This window comes from Impatiens glandulifera, chromosome 9 (genome assembly GCF_907164915.1).
Source record: "Impatiens glandulifera chromosome 9, dImpGla2.1, whole genome shotgun sequence".
NCBI lineage: Eukaryota > Viridiplantae > Streptophyta > Magnoliopsida > Ericales > Balsaminaceae > Impatiens > Impatiens glandulifera.
In genome coordinates, this window is record NC_061870.1 from 14,371,120 (window position 1) to 14,394,304 (window position 23,185).

Consider the following 23,185-nt stretch of genomic DNA (forward strand, 5'->3'; position numbering starts at 1 on the left):
TGAAGTATCTATTTGTGCTGGTCGGTTGTTTATATGGAATTATCTATCATTCTCAACAGATATGGAAGTGACCCGGTTAACATAAACAGTCTTGCAACTTCAACTATCTGGAGAATAAAAAATATTTACATACTTAATTTTAATTAGTTGTTAAGTTCGCAACTTCAACTATCTGGAGAATAAAAAATATTTACATACTTTTGAGGTGCTCAATTGTTGACAACTCATCTTTTCTCTCGATCTTTCACAAAACCTTTGATCTTGCCCAACTTTTAAGGCTTGAGCAATTGCCTTTCCATGTTACTTTTCGACCTATACTTGATCTTTCACCTGCATAAGTTGTGTATTGAGTTCTCTAGTTTTAACGTCTATTACTTGTTGGGTTAATGGGAGAGTCCATTTGAGGATGATGAACCAGGACTACCAAATAAATGGTGAGCTATTTCATCCACACTTGGATGACCAAATAAAAATACTTTGTTTCCTTGAGATAAAAAAGGTAGTAACATTTTGGCCTCATATAATGTGACTAGTTAGTTCATTGGATTTTTACAATATCCAGTTCGATGGCTTGAAGGTTCTTTTCGTTCTACATTTTCGACGTGTTAAGTTTTTTACTTCCTATGCATGTCCTCATCATGATTAGATAGTTACAAATTATTGATGTGAATCGTATTATGTAATAAAAAGATTAAGTGTGTTTATGAACAAATTGAAGAAAATCTATTTATAGAGTTAAATATTTAAGAATTGTACGTACCATGAAAAAAATTTAAATGTGCCGTCTAATTTTGTATATTTTATTAAATTAATTAATTCATTCTTTTACAATAATTATTTTGGAATAAAAATTATTTTATTTCTTATTTTTATTATACATTTCACACAAATATTTTAAATTAATAATAATGAAATTATGTAAAAAAATTATTTTCATGAAAGATACCATTCTGGTGATTCGAGCATCTATTCCGTTTACTTTTATTGATTAAGATCAAAAATTGATAAATCAATATTAAAATAATTATAATCGTTCTGTTTCTTTGATCTATTATGTGAAGCAATAATAATGTAATAGTTCACTTTGTTCAATTTATTATCTTATACCACACTTAGTATATGACAACAAAATATGGTTAAGATAAATAATTTTCTTATAATATTAGTTTATAAATTTACTCTAGAGAATTACTTGATATTTTCGTAATTTGTAGAAATATTATATTTTTATAAAGTTATATAATTAATGTAATAACCTAATTATTATTTTTTAGTCATTTATACTAATATTAATATTATTATAATCTAAATAATTAACTATCAATTATTTGTTAAAATTAAATTTATTTATAGTAAATAATTAATTAAATTAATAATTAATTTTATTATTAGTTAATTATTTCATAATATTTATATTATTATATAATAAATACTATGTAATCATTTTACCCAAATAATATAGTATACATAAATTTTATTTTTCTCTAAATAATCATAGATCTAACAAGCCCAATTGGAGAGACAAGAATATGAGCTAGCGCCAATGGCAACCTATAATCCTAAAATCAATTTTTCTCGGTCTCCTTTTGGGGATATGAAACCACTCTTCAAATAGTTGGGGACTTATTTTAAAATTTTATGTGGGGATTCACATTCATATTTTCACATCTAAGCCATCAAATTTGAAGAAAGTACATATTGTGGCTCATCTAGGCATACAACATATCATCTACTCTCCTTTTGCGTCTTCTAACCCTATGTGTATTTTATTGTTTCGACTCTCTCGATCTCAATTTCAATCATTATCCTCTCAATTTCTCTATGTTGGGATCGGTGTCAACAACAACCAGTGGAATTTGAGTATTGTTGAACGACTATCGATTTCCAATTCGGTTTTTAACCCTGTTGGAGGTTAAGACATGTTTTTATTCTCGTGACAAATCTTCACGAGCTCTTGAATCAGATTCAAGTGTGGAATAACTCATTGGATTTGAAGCGTATTGAAGCATAATGAATAAGACATTAAGAAATGGACACAGAGTTGTTTATAGATGTTAGGAGATAAAAACTCTTACGTCACCCCTTCTTCTGTTACCAAAAGAATACAATAGAAGACTTTAACTTTTATAGCCTCTACACAACCCATATCAGAAACCCATGACTTAACAATGGATGTTCTGAACTTCTAAATCTCACTCTATTGAACAGACACCCTTTGTTCAACTTATAATGTTGAACATTCTTAAAAAATATTACAACAATTTCACTCTCAGCTTATCTTAATGGAAAGTACATAGTATACGAATTACAATTGGGATAATGAGAGAGTAATCTTGAATAAAAGCGGTAATATATCCAACACCTTCTTGATTAAGATCCACATATATATATGAGTCACAGCCTCTTTGCATTCAATGATGACGTGTTGTAGAGCTCCGAGTTCTGATGTAGCGTAGCTCTACTTCAGTGTTGTAGACGCACTTGAGTATCGTAGCCCTACTTGAATGGCGTGTGACTATTGAGCTTTTTAGAAGGTTTGTATAAATGATACACGTTAATTAATGTAACGGTCGAATCTGAATATTAACATGTGGAATTATTCTGTTGATTATTGTGTGTGCTAATGTGACAGACTATCGCTTGTCGGGTGTTTAGTAGGGAAGATGAGAAGGTGTTTCTTTAGTCTTCTTTTAAAGCCTAGACGTCTATGTTAGATAAAATAGAGAGTTAAGTAGCAGGTAATTAAATATTTGAAGAACCTAACCAAATCCACCGTTTGTGCAGGAGATGCAGAATTCGGTCATATCCTCAAAACAACTTTATCACTCTAGTCCGGTCGACCGACATTACAAAGGCGGTGCAAACCAGAATTATCTTATCAAAGTATCTATTCGACTATCTTTACAACGAAACAAGTAGAGGATCGACTCGGCAGTGAAAATTGACTTTACCGCTCAGTTGTATGATCAGTACACCTATCATTTATACCTCAAAGAGAAATCATCTTCTATTCTTCCTCAGTATGTCCGGTCCACCGATATTGAAAAGTCGGTGCAACCAGTGATCTTTCCGGTAAAATAATTGGTGCAATCCTAAGCTTCTATACAATATATAAAATGACCGGCAACTTGACCGATCAAATCAAAGATGTGGAATCAATCATATACTAAGAGATTTAAATTGAAAACGACTGGAAGTTTCCATTTTGGTGTAATTCAGAATACTTTGGAAATATGCAGAAGAAAGCTTTCAAATATACAAACTGTTATTTCCATTTTGATATAAGTCTGATGATAGACCTTGGGAAGCAAAACAATGCCAAAAGTGATCAGATACCTATTTTGGTAAGTCCAACAGCAGTCCCCAAGGAGTAGGTATTTGTCAAACTGCTTCAGATGATTAAATCAATAGAAGACAAACCTGCCGACTGATATGTTTCTTGAGAAGTATCAACCGCATTTAATGTCATGATGTACCTTCTTGACCGACCAATCAGAATCAAGGATTACCATGTAAGTATCCATTGAATGAGAAATATGACTGTTGTCATATTTCAATATTTAAGAGAATCTTGAAGAACAGCAGCAACATACCTAGAAGATATACCCAAGAAGATATACAAGACAGTGAGACAACATATTTTAGAATTGAATCAAAGCCTAAACGGTTCTTGTTTAGATACTGTCCAAAGTGCTAAGGATATTACAATTCCATTCATTTTGTGTAAGAAGTGAGAGTTGTATGTCAATAACGAGTAGTAAATAAGCCTTGGTTATTTGACGTATAGTAAAGTGTGTTAAATATTCTTAGTGAATATCCTTCTCAATATTTGAGAAGAAGGGGTGATGTAGGAGCTTTATCTCCGAACATCCATAAATCTTGTATTGTATTTCTTCTCCATTTCATACCCTTATATTGCTTTCCAATCCGTGTGTGTTGCTTCAAATAGAAACAAACATTTTTGTACTTGAACTCGGTTCAAGAGTTTTTGACGATTTATGTAGTATTGAGACCGATATTAACTTCTAACCGAGTTAGTATCAACCGGCGTGTTGTGTAAGCATTCGACCTAAAGAGACCCCAAGTCTCTTTCGGCTATCCCGATCATAATAGTCTGCTAACGCTTCTTCAGACTAGAATGTCTGTTGAAGCCTTCACGTCTACTAGCGCTTCTTCAGACCAGAGCGTCTTTTGAAGCTTAGACATCTGTTAGCGTTTCTTTAGACCAGAGCGTCTGTTGAAGTCTAGACGTCTGCAAGCGCTTCTTCATACTAGAGCGTTCTTTGAAACCTAGACATCTGTTAGCGCTTCTTCAGACTAGAGCGTTTGTTGAGTCCTAGACGTCTGCTCGTGCATTTCTGCAGACAACCCGTCTGATAAAGTTCAGACTATGTCTGCTCGCACACTTCTTCAGACAACCCGTCTATTGAGTCCTAGACGTCTTCTCACGTACTTCTTTAGACAGCCCGTCTGATGAAGTTCAGACTACGTCTGCTCGCAGACTTCTTTAGACAACCCGTCTGATGAAATTCAGACTATGTCTGCTCGCTCTTTCTTTAGACTACATCTAAAGACATACGTCTTTTGGGCAGTAGCTGCACATAGGCAAATTACACAACTTAGTTCTTGTTCAGACCATAGTTATGTTTTGTTCAGATTACAACTTCGTTTTGTGCAGACGATATTATTAAAACTATGTCATATTGAATTAAACTTATTTACCTAAGTTTATTAAGATGTTTTTCCTTAACTAATTATTTCTCTTTTAATTAGTTTTCCTTTTTCTTTATTTAATTTAATCTAACATTCTATTAATATGCTTTTGATAACTGAATTTACATTAAGTTATCTTTCAACAATACATTGTTTATTTTATTCCCTCTGTTCTTAGTCTTTTAAGTTAAGTTTTTATTATGACTTAGGAATTAGATTGAATTCAGGAACCATCAACCACTTACCCATTTGGTGTATAGTTCTTATGTAAGTGTTTTGCTCTCTATAGATTAATTCAAATTAGGGCTCATTCCAAATGATGTTTGGAGAACTATATGTAAATTATCTTTTAAATTTGTGTAATTGCGTTTGTGTTTGCCGATCATGTTCCGATCTAATTGTATGTATATCATCATTATTCGATACTATCTACACTCAATTGGAAAAACTTGTCTAAGATCTTCTTCCATACACAATGGTTATATTAAGTATTATGAATAGAAAATGAAAAAGAATAATTAAATCATTGATATATAGTATGAAGAAACGGGTCAAACCCATCAGTATTAATCTAAACTATATTTATCAAAATCAGTAATCCAAATTATTTTATTCATTAATACCTATATGAATTGAATTAATATTAGGTTTTTACATTCCAAACTAAATATTAATTATATTTTTTTAAACTGTGAACTTAATATTATTCAATAATATTGTTTATTTTATTATAATTAATTCAATTGTTTTAGTTGTATTTAATTAAGAAAATGTAAAAGTGAATTAAATATAAATTGTATTTATTTATTTTTATATTTATATAAAAAAATATTCTAATATGCTAATTTAATTAAAAAAAGTGTTTTTTATAATCCATACCAAATAAGATAGTTTGAAATCTTTAATTAAATATTATAAAAACATAAAATGTCTCATAAAATCTTTGACATCTTTTTTTATATGCAAGCTTGGATTATAATGAAACAAGCTTACTAAATAAATAAAAAACAATAGTAAAAGTTTTATAATTTATCATAACTAGAGATGACATTCAAAATAATAGACATATACTTAGATTTAATCTTCATTAACTCAAATAATATCATTTGAGAAATCCAATAATAATTTAAAAACTTTCTTAGTAAGAAGTCGATATTTAATTATTAAAAGTTTAAACCTAAAATAAGAAAAAATAAAAAAGAATTCACAATAAACTTCACAAATCTTAATCAAAATCAAATTTAAAAACTTAATAGAGTATATTCAAAAACAACATCATAAAGTAGATATTTCACCTCATCAAGAAATATCTAGGTGAAATATCTAGAAGTTGATTTAATCTTACAAAGCAAAAATGAAGCTCATTTATGATCCTCATACGACCAAACATTTGCGTGTGTCGTCTTGATTGAATTTCCACGCTAGAGAAGTATCAAATTTTTTATTGTCCGACCATCCCCTTGAAAAAATTGTGTCATTTAATTTAACGTGCAATACTAATTTTGAATTAAATAATTATTTAAGATAATTTAATCCAATTATTTTAAGAGTCGTAGTGCTTTTCTAGGAAACAATTAGGATTAATATGGTAAAACTTATAACAATTATAATTGAGTCCTACTAGGACACAAACTAAGAGTTTATAAATTATATAAAAAAAAATGATTGTTAATCATTAATTATTAATTATTAATAGATATAAATATTAATTAATATAATATCGATTTATAAAATTAAATAATATATACATAATTAAAAAGATTTAATTATTGAATTAAGGTTTTAAAATAATATTATTTATTTATAAAGTAAATAATATAATTAAATAGTTTAATTATGGTGTTAAGATTTAAAAGAATATATATTATTTATATATGAAATAATATAATATATAATCAAAAGTTAACTAAAAAATGATTTACAATATTTTGTATATTATCTTCTTAAATATTTATAAAGATATTGAGACCAAATGAGGGAGAATAAAATATGTGTGGTTGAATAATTACGTTATAAAATGTAATTAAGAGAAAAAACAGAAAATTACTTTTCAAAATTAATGAGGGAAAGAAAACTATCATCTTTATAATCAAGCCATCTCTATTACTTCTTGGTAGGTATTCAAAGGAAAGGGAATCTAACCAGCAACACATGAGAATCTCATTTTCAACGATATCATCAGGCCTACTCATTTCACACATAAACATGTAATTCTCTATTAACTACAGTAATAACTATCTAATCAATTATCATGAAAATTAATTAATTGTTAATTTGTAATAGATTTTAATTCAAAATTTATGATAATAAAGATAGGAAATTAAAATAAGATTTTTATTTATTAAAATATAAAATTATATTTTAAATTAAGATATTTTTATATATTATAATATACTTTATAAAATTTTGAATTTAGCATTAAAGTGTATTCTATGGTTGGAGATAAAAAAAAGATGAGATCTTTAACTATAATGAAGATTGAGATATTCGATTATTTATTTTACGATAAAAATGTGACATTATCGTTTTATTTTTTTTTCTCAATATTTTTTTCTTATCGAATCACATAAAACTTAATCGATAATAGTATAAAAAAAAAAAAAAAAATTAAAATACAAAAAATATGGTTACAAACACATAAATAAATTAAAATAAAATTCATAACACAAACATCAATCAAAACAATAACAATTAAAATTATAAAAAATAAAAACAACAAGATAAATTTATCAATAACTTATCACAATAATAATTATTTCCCGTAAACAAGTTTGAGTTTACGGGTTAGAAAACTCCAACATCTTTTGGGTCACAATGGCATTTAAATTCAATAGAGACATCTTGAGATGTTCAAGTTGTTGATAACTCATCTCTTTATTCGATCTCTCCCACCATCTTTGATTCTGCCCAATTTTCTTGTCGTGATTTATCTGCTTCGCATGCTGCTCCTCAACCTCCATCAATTCCTCAACCTGCATTACACTAGCATTTAGTTCCCTAATGTTTGATGACCGATAAGATTCAATCATTTGTTGAGTTTCACAGGAAAGCCCCGTCGGAGAGGATGAACCAAATAATCGCCCAACTATTTCTTCTACACTGGGATGACCGTAGGAGAACACTCTGTTTGTTGGTGAAAATACTAGAAGTAAAACTTCAGCCCCACATAGTGTGATAAGCTCGCTGAATTTCTTGAAAAGCCCACTTTTTCTTTTGCAGAATGTCACCTTAAGATTACTCTCGTTCTTCATTTTGGCCATGGTGATTCTTTGACGCCCTTTGTTTGTTTTGACCATGATTAGATAAAGATAAAACACGGGAGATATATTATGTAATGGATAGATAAAATGTTTAATTTTCTTAGATTATAGGAATCTATTTATAGATTTAAGTAAACAAAATTCGCATAGAACACTATGAATATTCATACAAAGAAAGAAATCTAATTAATTAATATCTAAATATCTTTCTAAATTCATGAATTAATTTTTTTATTATATATTATAAAATAAAAATATTTAAATGTCCTAATTTGACTATACATTAATAGAAAATTTTAAATAATTAAATAATTATAGTGTTATTTTAAAAAATTATTTACATACTTTATTTTAATCAGTTGTTAAATTCTGATAATGATATAAACAATTATCTTTGTTTTATTTTTTTTCCACAAAATTAGATGAGATAATTATTTTTTTATATATATATTGGCTCTTAAATTGATTATGGAGATCAACATCATGTATTCTTAATTAATTATTAATATATGATAAATGATTAAGGAAACCACTTACGAAAACACGAAAGGCAAAGAATTCAATGTGGCATGTCACGTAGATAGAGAGAAATTTTTTTTTTTTTCCGGAAAAAGGGTTTCCCGCTCTTTGCAATTTCATCTTAGAAAATTATTCCAATCCTAGTATTCCTCTGCCTCTTAACGCCAAAGGAGATCTTTCGAACTAAAACACTAAGAAATCACTCCCCTGTTTGTACCTTCGAGCCCCGATTCAACATTCGCTAAAAGAAGAAAAGCGAAGCTCTAGTTGTCAAAAAACGGCATGTTCTTAAGGACGAACCCTAGTGTGTTCTTAGCATTGTTGTTTGCTCCCCTTTCCCGTATTCCTCTCTCTTTCAACACAAAATGATCTCTTTCTAACAAAACACTATAAAATATCTTAGCGAATAATTTGAAGAAGTGAATACTTCCAAACTTTCATCTTCCATCATATCAACATATCAAAATATTCACCACAATCTATAGTATCTCTTAGAAAAAAAAGCATCCAATTCACTCTTCACATTTACAATTTGTTAGAAATCTTGTCTTGAAAAATAACAGAAATATATATATAAATGATGTTACAAACAAATTAAATAAATACAATATTACAAAGAACGAAATCACCAGATAAAATGTTGATTCGAGGTTTGTGTTAGACACATTTCCCTTAAACAGTTTCATCGTCTCCCGTTTGTGCTAGAGCTTATCGTAAATGGCTGTCTCCCAGTGTACAACGAATCCAGTAGTGATTCTGCACTGAAATCACTACTTGTCGAACTTGATCAGCGTGCCTGAACTATCACCGGGTTTCAACAGAAATATCGATTTCAACGGAAATATCGAGCAAAGAACTCGAAGAACACTCTCAAAAAAGAAGAGGGCTTTTTAATTCTAAAGTGAGAAAAATATAAGATTATTGAATGATGTGAAATAAATAATGAATGGGTATATATTGATGAGAATTAAACCTTCAAATAAAACCATCCAAACGTTTATTAGCAATAAATATTGCTCATTCGTTTGTTAATTAGTCCATAACTAATTAACATCGTTGCCTATACGTTAATTTGTTGAAATACAATGTTAGACATTCAATTCTAGCAAATTGAAGAGTCTAAACGTTAGCCAATTGATAGGCAATTAAAGTTAAATGTTTATCATAACATTATACTTTAATTTTCTAATTAGACATTAAATATTAATTAAATAATTAATATTTAATTATAATTTGGATTAAATTCACCGTTAATTCACGTTTGAATTTGTGTGAATTTTATTTGATTTTATTTATTCACAATCTTATTTCTATTTATTAATGGAATTAGCTTAATTCCAACAATCCCCACATTAATAGAAATTGAAAGATTAACTCGGTGAAAGGTTCAACAGTTGAATTCTACATAGGATAGGTAGGTGTAACCCTTTGAACCTTCCCTTATGAAAGTATATAACTTTACTATACGATTAGTAGACTCGATGTCCTTGAACTATTCTGTCATTTGTGTAAACGATTACACACTTTAACATGGAATTCTCCCTGATACATGTCAAGCTCTCATGGTTGCGTCCGTTTTGGCCATGGAACACGCGCCTGGTTCTGTGAGAGAGTCTAAAATTGAGCCGTGTAATTCCTTCGAAGCGGCCCCACTTCTCCCTCACATAGGTGATCTCTTTGCTCACAAAGAATCATTAAAAGCGATATGCTTATCCTCGTCAAAATATGTATTATTTTATTATAGGATTAATCCTCAACAATAACTTTCCAAGTTAGTACAGTTAGTTTGTCCCATTGAACCTAGTTTTTGGGATCTCCAATCTGCATAGGTTGGGTTTTCCTTCATACCAACTTATAGTAGGTTGATGTCTTAAAATAATTTCAAACAAACTCTCTATTCAATAATTTTATAAGTGGATCCACAATTTTATCTTTGACTTACATAGTCAAATTTGATAACTCTATTAGAGAGTTGTTAGGATCTAGGTCGCCGCTGGTGGACCGGGGGTTGGACCGGTTAGCGGTTCTCACTCGTAGGGTGGTGGTTAATCCGGTTAGAGATTAACACCGGGGTTTCAATACTACACAACCTGTCACAAACCCTTGAACTAGGTTCAAGCGCGGAAGAGGTTTGCTTTCAAGTTGAAGCGGTACACGTGTATGATAGGCGGAGTCGGTTTCGGATGATGGAGATTTGAAGAATGGTGGGTCGGTTTCGGTTATCTGGATATTCGGTATGGTCAGTATGGAGTCGGTTTGGAGCGGTATGGTTAAGTTAGTCGGTTATGTAATGAAGCCAACAGAAAGTAAATAACACAACAGATTTTATGGATGTTCGGAGATAAAACTCCTACGTCACCCCTTCCTCTCGAAACCGCGAGAAGGATATTCACTAAGGAATACAAATACAAGCCGATCGAGACTTATTCTCTGCTCGATAACACTCTTACAATTCACACCGAAATTGTAGAATACACTTTAACTTTCAACACTTAGGCTTTCTAGAATAGCACACTGTTATTACTTGTAGTAAATGCTCTCAACGCTTCACTTGTCTCACTTAATGTCCCGCATTTACTCTTCTGCAACTGCCTCCTTTTATAGGTGAAATATGCCAACGGTCATATTTCAAAGCCTTGAATCTGATTGGCTGATCAGAGGTGCAGTGATTCAGTGTCTCAGACCTGACGGTCGTCTCCTCAGACCTGACGGTCAATCTCAGACCTGGTATCCTGTTTCAGACCTGCCGGTCTGTAAGGCAAGCCTGCTGGCTGGATTTGTCTTTTACTTGATATAGGCACTGTCTGCTTGGACAGTTGTCTGTACTTTGAAGATTTCCTTTCTGGCTTATCCCGAAGTAGAAGGATCCGGTAGTACTGTTTTCTGCAGCCTACAGTCTTTCCTCAGACTTGCATGGATATGGAAGTATTCAGTCTGTTCCTTTGGTATCATTCTCAACAGATACCCAAAGTGTCTTCTTGTACTAGTCGGCCTCTTGACTTGGCCGAATGTCTTTTGGTAGTGAAGTAACCGGACTTCTTCCGGTTATTCTTGTCTTGTAGATAATCGGCTGTTTGATGGATCTGGTTTTAAGCTTTGGCCGATCCTTTGTGCGGTTACGTTCAGAGTGCTTTTGATCGGTATGGTGACTTGACCGGTTCGGTTTCTTCAGTTGGTTTTCTTTTGTTCATCCGGTCCGGTTCCTTGTTCCTGCATGGGAAGTTTGTTTAAGTTAGGTTTATTTGAACCGGTATGAATTTATCTAACAATTTCTCCCTTTTTGATTATTTTATTTAAAATTATCAAAATCATGTAAGTTTGCAACCGTAGGCCGGTTGTTTTGTTTTGGCCGGTTTTTTTGAAAAAGACTTAGAGAATTTTTCGAAAAATTTTGAGGGAGGAGTTTTGGAAGAATCTCTATCTTTTATCTTACAATTTCTCCCTTTTTGATTATTTTATTTAAAATTATCAAAATCATGTAGAAATGCAAAATAAGGCCGGTATTCAAAAATAACTTTATATATTTATAGATAACCGGAAAAGACAAAGCATAAATACTAAGGCAAATAAGAAAAAGAAGGATAGTCCCTATTCCGAGTCCGTGAATTCATAGGCACTCTTCTTTTTCTTCGGTTGCGTTGGCGGTTGCGGTTACGGTTGCCTGGAGGGTCGTGGTCTTTTAGATCGGGACCGCAGTTGTTCTTCGACTTCGTCTTCGACTGGGTCGGCTTGCTGCGAGGAACCCGCAGTGATTGGTTCAGATATTTCATTTAGCATCTCGACAATCCGAACTTTCTTAGGAGCCGGCCTCTTTCTTTTTGTCGGTGCTGAAGCGGAGGCGGCCGCCTTCTTCTTTTTCTCGTTTTCCGTTGCATAGCCCGCCAGCCTTCGAGATTCCCTTTCCAGTCGTTCGGCATCCGCTGCAGCCTGACTGGCCACTTTCTCAGCATACCCTGGATATAAGATCTCGGCTCTTCTTATTCTTTCGACCTCTAATTCTGCTTCGGTTAGTTGAGACGATCGCGGCGCCTCCTTGTCTTTGCCAGCTTCGGCGTCCAGCGCTTCCTGGACCCTTTTAGCAACTAGAGCATCAGCCTCTATAGCTGCGGCATCTGCGTTCTCCTTGGCTTTTAGGATTTCGGCCATCTGTGCAGTAAGTGCCTTTACTTCGGCCACGAGGCTCTCGTTCGACTTTTCGAGTTCTGAGACCCGGTCGATTGTCTGGTCGACCCTTTCGAAGTCCTTCTTTAAGTCTGAGGTCATAGCCTCCAGAGCTGCGGTTTGGTGAACACATTTTTCTCGCTCACCGGCCTCTTCCCACAGCACGGTGCTGAGTTCTCCTAGGCGTGCTTGATGTTGATCTATAAGCTGTTTTGTCACATCGGCGAACTGCAGGGCCGAATCAAATATTTTATTGCAACACTCCTTGAACGGTTGAAACTTGGACACTTCGTGTACTTGCATGCGGTCATCGATCCGCTCTGAAATGGATGTGTCAAGCTGCTGAAGTCGGTCCCCAACCTGTCCTGATATGGACATTTCAAACTTCTTAAGTTGGTCATCAATCTTCCCCGAAACAGATGCTTCAAACTTTTGGAGCCGGTCTTCAATCTGTTCTTTAGATGGGACCGAGGCGGTGGCTTCCGGTGGTGGAGAGGGAATTGATTGCTCGGTGGGGTCAAGATCGGCTCTTGCACTGGAGTCTATCAGTGCAGCATTCTCATTAGGAGGTTCTAATGTGACCGAATCCTCCAAGTTCGTTACCGCAACTTCTGAGATTGGTACCTCGACATCTTCTAAAATTTGTACCTCAACAGTTTTTGAAGTCGGTATCTCAACGTCTTCTGGCATCGGTGCCTCAATATCCCTTGGTGTCTCAACTTCCTCTCTTGAAGGTGTCGGGCAGTCAACTGGAAATTCTTCGATTACCGGAGCAGTATAGACCGGTACTTGCTTTTGGTTGCATATTGCTTCCAGCCACTCTATTTCTTGACGTATTTCCAGTTTGCCCTTTTCAAGCTTTAATAATACTCGCGGCGCTATGGTAGACACCGATCCCCCTTCGGCATATTCCTCTTTAATTTTCCGGAAGCGCCTTCTCAGTTTCCGAAGATGACTTCTCGGTATCAGTAGGCAAGTTCGGCATTGTACCTCCTAAATGGTATTGGATTTTGTGAGGCTTAAGATCATGTTCTCGACTTCCTCCAATCTGGCGATGCAATTCTGTTGCGGGAGGTCCGATAGGATGTCTTTATACTTTGTGTTGAAGCGGTACTCATGCCACTCCAAATATAGGTCTATAACGTCCTCGTCTCGCTTGTTGATGCCGTGAAAGATATTCTGGGCTAGTCTTTCGGCCTCGGCTTCGTCGGCCTCTTCCCTGTTGAAGCCTTCATCATTGGCTCCTGTATCAACCCCGTCCTCACCCTCGGTGGTCTCAGGATTAGCGCTTTGTTCGGTATCATTCGGACTTCGAGCCGAATGATCGTCACCGTGGACCGTTTCATCTTCGGTCCTCTCCGGGTCGGTTTCCTCAGGGGCCCACTCCTCATCATCCGTTTGCTGTGGTGGGTCTTCGAAAGTTATCTTTTCTTTCCTCTTTCCTCCGGTCTTTGCTTTTGCCGGGGCATCTTTCTCTGCGGCTTTCTTCTTTCGGCCACCTGTGGAACTGGAGGCCGACTGCGTTCTTGGAAGAAATTGCCTCGATCGAATGATGCAACGTTTTATTAGCCCAACACCGGGACCGACGTTGAGGTTCAAGTGTAGGAAGATCTTACCGAGTTGCACGGCATATCCCCACGACCGGGCTGAATCCGGTCTTACCATGTCCATGAGATTGCCGAAAACTGCTCTTGCCCAGTTAACCTCCTTTCCTTCCAACAGACGAAATATCATTTTGATTTTGTCTCTGGTGAGGTTGCTGAAGTTTCCTCCCCTTGCCAGTATCGCCCTGGCGAAAACGTCACATGCCGGGATATATTCCGGCTTCAGCGTATTCTTACTTCCGGATGTCGTGATTGGCTTATTGGTTGCCGATAAGAGGTGGCAGGCCGTCTCAAAAGTATCATCGTCTATTGCTGCCGTTGCGTCCTCGCCGGTAGTTGGGAGACGCAAACTCTCGGCCACCACTGCTTCGGTGATCTCGATTTGGGAACCGCAAACCGTTGCGATGATCCTGTCGTAGGAGATGATTGCGGTTTTGAAGAACTCTTCGACCGCCTCTCTGTAAATTACGTGAGGACCGTCTAGAAAATATCCCAGACCGGTTTTGATCAGTAGGTCAATGACTTCCTTTGCTTCGGTTGTCCCATTCTGCGGGATCTCCTCGAAGTCTACTTGAGAATAGAGTTTGAACAACGCCGAATCACGACCCATGTTGAAGAGTTTGAGAATGAGAGAAATCGGCTTCAGAAAGTTTAGGAAAGTTAGAGAGATAAAGTGAATTCGCGTGAGAATGAAATAAATGACCGAAGGCCCCCTTTTATAGTCACGGTTTGGAAGCCCAACTGTCCCATCATGAATGGGCGGGAATTTTCCCTCCAAGGTAAAAGTGCGCCAAACTATGGGCGGGAAACCGAAAACTGTGGGCGGCTATTTTGAGCGGGAATTTTCCCTCCAAAACACTTAACCTATGTCATGGATGACGCTTTCATTTCTTTGAGACCGGATGGATGATCGGTTTCGAAGTCGAATCAGACATTTTGATTAACAATTTTGATCAGCTTTTAAGAAACCGGATAAGAACTAGTTAATTTTCGGTTACTTAGATAAGTGCGCAAAGAGTAGAGAGACACGGTCATTGAAACTAAAACGATATTTTATTCAAGAGACCGATACGAATGAGTACATAGAGAAAACCGATAGAATGATACGAAAGATAGACATTTAAGCGGTAAGCACCATTCTGGAATACTTTTCCACCACCGCATCTGCATCAAGAATGTTTGAGGGGGATGCCGGTGTACCCGGTCCAAAGTCTGGCCGGTACTTGAGAATCAACTTGCTGATGTGAGGTGCAAAGCCGAGACCTTTCTTGGTCCGCACCATTTTCCTCAAGTTTTGAAAGAGGACCGCTGACCAATTGATGGGCGTGTGGTTGTAGATGTGGGTCATGATATTGTAGGTATTCTTTGAATACCGCTGATTGGGAGATTGGCACAGAATGGACCGAGTGACAATCTCAAGAAGTAGCTGAGTACTACGACCGAGGCGGGTTTTTAACCCATGGGTTTCCGCCGGGTCAAAGGTTGCAGAGCAGCGGAACCCATAGTAGTATTCATCAGTTCCCTCCATGGCCGGAAAATCAGAGAACCCTTCTTTGGGCAGATTGAAGAGGGTGGCAAATTCGGCTTCATCAAGCCGGAAGGTATGATTCCTTACAGTGGTGACAATACGATCGCCCCAGTTGCAGGCATTTCTGAAGAATTCCTTGACATCCTCAGTCAGTATGGGACCGGATTCGTCAAGGAAGGATTGAAGACCGGTAACAATAAGGCTTTCAAACATGTGTTTCTTTGGATGGTCATAATCCCATTCTGCCATACATGAGCTGAAGTCGACACTTAGAAAGTTTCCCAAAGTTCGGCTTGGCATGATTGTGGTATGGAGAGAGAAAGATTCAAGAGATGTTCAAGATGAATACAAGTGTTTTGCACTTTTGGATGTGATAAAATGAAGAGAGATTGGCTCCTTATATAAGATCGGTTTTGGAGGGAAAATCTGTGCATTGATGGTCAGTTTTGTTTTATTAAGGAAGAGAATCTTTCCCTTTTAATGATGCATGGGGAAGGAGCAAATTGCAAAACCCAAGGTAAGTGTTAGTTGAGAAGTAACCGGTTTGGTTGGATATTAAATGTTCAGGTGGTTGGGAGTTATCTCATTTAATTTGGGATGATCTCATTAATTGTATTTAACACATAACGATATTGATTAGATAGAGACCGAAAATGGTAGAGATAAAGCCGAAACATGTCATACAGAAATGAAAAACACAGATAGAACCGAAGTGGACATGGATGAAGCCGATATGATCAGATTTGAGTTGAATAATAATACATCCGATGCATGAAGCAAAATGACCGGATGCAAGAAGGAGTAACTTAGTGGCCGCGGGGATTGATGTTCCTTCTCCTCCACTCTCTCTCAACTCGATCGTAGAATGAGTCGATGACTTCCCGGGTGTACACCTGACTATGATTCAAACCTTCGCCGGGACAGGTTGGGACTCCAAGCTCCTCAAAAAGTCGGCTTATCTGAGGAACGAAAGCCACTGACCGGGTGCCGATTATCCAAATAAGGACGTCGAACAGCACTCTAGACCAGTTGACCGGCGTTCTGGTGATGATGGCCGCCATCATGTTGAACGTTGCCGTGCAGTAGGTGTTGGTGACATCTTTTCCAAGGATGCCCCTTCCTAGTATGTCGTTGAGGAGCTGGTACTCAGCCCTCAAAGGAGATTTTGAGCCATGGTCAGCAACAGGCTCGTCTGACCGAGCAAGGGAGAGAGAGACCTCAGCCTTGGTATCGGCCGGAGGGTTTAAGTCTGTCAGCCCTTGTTTGGGCAGATCAAAGCACCGAGCGAAGTCCTGCTCGGTGAAGTCAAAGAGAATACCCCCAACCTTAGATTGGATGTGGGTCTCAAAATGGGGTGTCCCCCGGTATACCCTGGCGTTGTTGTAAAATTCCAGGACAGATTGAGGATAGATGATTTGCTTGTCATCCAGAAAATACCGGAGGCCGGTATCTTCCAGCTGTTTGATCATCCGATACAGCTCATAATGATCTGTATCGGAGCAAGAATCAAAGTCTACTTGAAGAATGTTTGTGAAGATAGACATGGTTAGGTTGCCTTAGAGAGGGGATGTTCTTGTGAGATTTTTTTTTTGCCTTAGTGATGGAAAGAGTGTATTGCTTTGTGAGTGTTTGAGTGAAAGAGTGCTTCCTTTAAATACTGGTTTTGGGGCTAACCTATTATCCGGGCATTAAATGAGATGAAGTATATTGACCGCAGGATAAGAATCTTTGCATAAAACAGGCAGTTTTGCAGGTCTAGGTGTCGGTCATAGGCCTGGACTGTGAAAGATATCAAAAGATCTTCACGTCTTTTTAGGCACGACCAGGTTTATTCTGAAAAGGCAATGATGCAGAGCAGAGACCTTTAACCTTTGATAACTATTCCTCTTCTGTTTGAAATTCAAATAATCTGGGGTAGCCTTCTTCCGAACCGGTCAGCTATCAGTTGTTCATCCCGATGCGGTTACATGGTGCATGCACCAAGTAGCCGGTCGGTTTACTCTATCTGATAGACTGGGCGGTTCTTCCACAAACACCCCGAAGATTCAAAGTTCAACATCTTAGGAAGAGTTACCGGTTTGTCTGTCTGAACCGATTTCCCTTTAAGTATCCTTTGGAAGGATTTGGCTAATATCGGTTAAGCCGAGAGTAAGTCTAAATTGAGAAAACTTAGCTTCCTGCAGCGGCTTCGTGAAGATATCGGCTACTTGCTGATCGGTCGGTACGTACTCCAGCCGGATATGCTTCAGCGTGACATGCTCTCGGATGAAGTGATGCCTTATGTCGATGTGCTTGGTTCTGGAGTGGAGAACCGGGTTGTAGGTGATTGCAATGGCACTTGTGTTGTCACAGAAGATCGGGGACTCTTCGGCTATGATACCGAAGTCCTTCAGCTGCTGTTGGATCCAGAGAAGTTGAGAGCAGCAGCTTCCGGCCGCCAAGTATTCAGCCTCCGCAGTTGATGTAGCCACCGATGTCTGCTTCTTGCTGTGCCATGACACCAGTCGGTCACCTAGGAACTGACATGTTCCACTGGTGCTTTTCCTATCGATCTTGCACCCTGCATAATCTGCGTCTGAGTAACTTGTTAGATTAAAGGATGAATCTTTTGGATACCACAGACCGACATCAGGAGTGCCTTTCAGATACTTCAGTATCCTCTTTGCGGCTGTGTAGTGGGATTGCTTTGGATTTGCTTGGAATCTCCCACACACACCAACTGCAAACAGGATGTCCGGTCTACTCGCTGTTAGATACAATAGGGAACCGATCATCCCCCGGTATGCAATCTGATCTACCGATTGACCTTCATCGTCCCTGTCCAGTTTGATTGATGAGCTCATTGGAGTAGCCGCCGAGGAGCAGGTGTCCATACCGAACTTCTTTAGCAGCTCCTTGGTATATTTCGGTTGACTGATGAATGTTCCTTCCTTGAGTTGTTTAACCTGAAGACCTAGGAAGAAACTTAATTCTCCCATCATGCTCATTTCAAATTTGTCAGTCATCATTTTTGAGAACTTGTCACAGAGCTTTGGATCGGTGGAACCGAAAATAATATCATCTACATAAATTTGAACAAGTAGGATATGTTCCTTCTTTTCAAACTTAAACAAAGTTTTATCCACCGAACCGATGGTGAAATCATGCTCTAATAGAAATGCGGTTAGCGTATCATACCATGCCCTAGGTGCTTGCTTTAGACCGTATAAAGCTTTGTTCAGCCGGTATACATGATTTGGAAATGCAGCATTTTTGAAACCGGGTGGTTGTTCAACGTACACTTCTTCACGTAGATCACCGTTCAGAAATGCACTTTTAACATCCATTTGAAAAACTTTAAAGTTTTTGAAAGCCGCAAAAGCTAGAAAAATCCTAATGGCTTCTATTCTGGCTACAGGAGCAAATGACTCTTCGAAGTCAATGCCTTCTACCTGTTTGTAACCTTGAGCCACTAATCTGGCTTTGTTCCTCGTGACCAAACCGTCCTCATTGAGTTTGTTTCTGAATACCCATCTTGTTCCTATGACCGATTGATCTTTCGGTCTGGGAACTAAGTACCAGACTTTACTACTCTCAAACTGGTTTAGTTCTTCTTGCATTCCCAAGATCCAATCCGGATCTGACAATGCTTCATCTATTCTTTTCGGTTCAATCTGGGATATAAAAGCAGAGTTAAAATATCCTTCCAGAAGTTGACCCCTAGTTCGAACAGGTTCTGAAGGGTCACCTATAATTTGCTCAGGAGGATGTTTACTATTTCTTCTGAGATTCAGTTCAGGAGTGTCTACCAAATTACCGGTAGCTTGACCAAGGCTAGACATGTCGGTAGGTTGACCGAGATTGTCAGACCGACCGACTCCCTCGGATTGAACCGAAGTGTCAGCTTCCTGTTGTGAAACAGCTTGATCCGGCTGGGTATCAATGTTACCCATTAGGTCATGGACAAACCGCCTGAAGACCGGAGTCTCATCTTCACTATCAGAGTGGATATCATTATTTTCCAATCTGTTGTGTAGATCAAAGCATGAAGTAGTATTGCTCTCAACCGATTCATCGAAAACAACATGAATTGTTTCCTCCATGGTTGCAGTTCTATTATTATATACTCTATATGCTTTACTTACTGACGAGTATCCTAGCATGATGCCGGTATCGGTCTTTGCATCAAAAGCGGTGAGTTGAGTTTTACCATTTATATGAATATAACATTTACAACCGAAAATTCTGAGGTACTTGAGTTTAGGAACTCTGTTAAAATAAACCTCATACGGTGTTTTGTTGTGAAATCTGTTAATCAAAGACCGGTTTTGTGTATGGCATGCAGTATTGATAGCCTCAGCCCAAAATTTCTGAGCAATGCCGGAATCGGCTATCATAGACCGTGCGGCTTCCTTGAGAGTCCGGTTTCTTCTCTCGGCCAGGCCATTTTGTTGAGGAGTCCTAGCACTAGACAACTCGTGTCTAATGCCGGATTCATCAAGATATGCAGTTAATGTACTATTAGTAAATTCGGTACCTCGATCACTTCGAATGCTGTTGATACGAGTTGATTTTTCATTTTGCAACCGCTTAAGAAGTGTGATCAGGTTTGATACAGTTTCACGTTTAGATGGTAGAAATATCACCCATGTATATCTAGAATAATCATCAATAACTACCATGGTGTACAGCATACCGCCTAGACTAATGACCTGAATCGGTCCAAATAAATCCATGTGAAGAAGATCTAGACATCGGCTGGATTGAATATTTCCATTACTCTTAAAGGATGACCTAGTTTGTTTACCCATCTGGCATGCTGAACAGACCTTATCCTGGTTAAACACTATATCAGGAATACCTTCAACTAGCTTTTTACCGCGAATATAGTTTAAGGTTTTCATGTTGAGATGGTTTAGTCTCTTATGCCATAGCCAGGTTTGATCAGTCTTAGCTATCATGCATATAGGATGTTCTACTCTTGTTCTCCAGTCTACCTTATAAATGTTTCCTATCCTATTTCCGGTTAGTAATACAATACCTTGAGAATCCTTAACTAAGCATGCATGTTTAAGAAATTCTACCGTGTATCCGGCATCACACATCTGACTAATACTAAGTAGATTAAAACGTAGGTTTTCAACTAAGAGTACATTATCAATAGTTAGATTACCATGGACAATCTTACCCTTGCCCACAGTTCTACCTTTTGAGTCGTCACCGAAGGTAATTAGAGCACCGGTTACTGATCTGATGTCGATTAGCAAATTGCTATTTCCGGTCATGTGCCTGGAGCAACCGCTGTCCAAGAACCATTCGGAGTTTCCTAGTCGTTTCTTTGGATCCTGCAAAATGTACATATTTACAACTGTTTGGTACCCACATTTACTTGGGTCCACATGCGATTAGTCCCTTAGGTACCCAAACCTTGATAAACCGGACAGTTTTCTTTGCTAGGGTTTTAACTGTCCTTTTGACACTTGGTCTGGTGTATTTCGGTTTTCCATCAGATGTCCTAAATGGTCGTCTTTGGTTCGGTGATCTGTAGTTTGACCTACGCGGTTCAGGGAAGTCTTTCTTATATTTGAGGATTTCGGCTTTTCTTTTCTCAAGGTCAAGCCATGAATCGGTTGGGCCAACATAATCGTATTTTAGCTTCTCTTCCCTATAATATGCGGTTTCCTCTTCTTCGGCTGTCCAGGTGCTCTTAAGAAATTTTATAAAGGGGAGGTTTCCTTTTGTGAGTCTTGATTTCTCTATAGATTTTCGGTTTTTAGAGCTATTCCCTGTGTATCCTAGACCACGCTTACAACGAGGATGCCTATAGTGTTTATTCATATCCTTTACTATATCGCTAGATCTTTTATAGGCGGCCATCGTATATTGAAATCGGGCATTTTCTTCCTCGGTTAGCTCTCTAGTCGGTTCACTAGGTTGTTCGATCTTGGGATCTAACTCGGTTTCTAGTGTGTGGGTATCATCAGGTTGTATGACTTCCGGTTTGGTGATGATAGGTACCTCTGGTTCTATTGGGATAGGTACTATGGAATCGGGCTTGATGTTGAGGTGTTTAGGTAACATGGTCAATAGGTTCTTATATTCTTCTACCATGTCATTCAATGCTTCATATAACTCATCTTTAGTAAATTCATCATAGGGAGAATCGAATACCTGTTCCTCATTGGCCATAAGGCACGTGAGTTCATCGTCGCTGTCACTGCGAGCCCATAGACTTCCTCCATCGTCGGCTATCAGTGCTTTTGGTACCTCACTTCCCTCACCGGCTTGTTGATAATTGTTTCTGTCATTTTGATATTCCGGTTTCTGGGTATCCCTCCTTGGTTTCCTGCATTCCCACTTAAAGTGTCCCATACAATTACAGTTATAGCATCTTATATTGGATTTGTCACCATAGTAGTTGTTTGTCGGTTGGCTCCTTTTCATGAACCTCCCAAACTTCTGTGCAAGCATGGCCATGGCGTCCTCAGTAAACTGTTCGGCTGTTCTGATAGGTGCAGGTGCAGGAACCGGTATCGGTGCAGGTGTGGGTACAGGAGCAGGTACAACCGGTTCTGTAGATGTGAATAATGCTCTGGTTGATGTTGAGGCCGAGACTTCCTCTTCGGTTCTAGATTTCATTTCGAATTCGTATGCCTTTAGATCTTCGAATACATCGTATAGTTTCATCTTACGTAGGCTCTTTGATTCCCTCATTACCATTGTCTTTATATCCCAGGCACTTGGAAGAGATCTCAAAGCCTTCATAACTACCTCTTTGTTCTCATACTTCTTGCCCAGAGTTGCCAGTTCATCTAACACACCAGTGAACCGGTCACTGTATTCCTTCATAGTTTCTCCTGGTTTCATTTTGATGCTTTCGAACTTCTGTGTAGCCATCATTATTTTGTTCTCCCTTGTTCTTTCATTTCCTTCAAAGATCTGGATGACCGTGTTCCATGTCTCCTTCGCAGTTTTGCAATCTCTGATCTTGCAGTATGTGTTTCTGTCTACGCTGTTGGAGATCCGGTTTCTTGCATGGTTATCCAGATTGTTCCTTCTCCTATCATCAGCTGTCCATTCTTTTCTGTCTTTATCAATGACTATCGGTCCTTCGGTTAGAACGAATTCCATTTCATCATCCAAGGTGACTAGATGCAGGTGCATGCGTGCCTTCCAGTTGGCAAAGTCATCACCTTCTAGCATTGGAGGCCTATCCTGATACATGTTTGCTTGAGTATTGAAACTAACTGCTCTGATACCAATTGTTAGGATCTAGGTCGCCGCTGGTGGACCGGGGGTTGGACCGGTTAGCGGTTCTCACTCGTAGGGTGGTGGTTAATCCGGTTAGAGATTAACACCGGGGTTTCAATACTACACAACCTGTCACAAACCCTTGAACTAGGTTCAAGCGCGGAAGAGGT

At 37.6% G+C, this 23,185-nt stretch overlaps 1 protein-coding gene across 1 annotated transcript; it reads right to left on the reverse strand.

Moving 5' to 3' along the window:
* Positions 1–7,490: 7,490 nt before the first annotated feature.
* LOC124915851 (agamous-like MADS-box protein AGL62) lies at positions 7,491–7,973 on the reverse strand. Its single transcript, XM_047456599.1, has one exon. The coding sequence runs from the start codon at positions 7,971–7,973 to the stop codon at positions 7,491–7,493; it is 483 nt and encodes a 160-aa protein (XP_047312555.1).
* Positions 7,974–23,185: the final 15,212 nt, after the last annotated feature.

What these genes read in the sequence shown, in the direction of transcription:
- LOC124915851 (XM_047456599.1), bottom strand. Translation starts at nt 7,973, where the DNA reads ATGGCCAAAATGAAGAACGAGAGTAATCTTAAGGTGACATTCTGCAAA.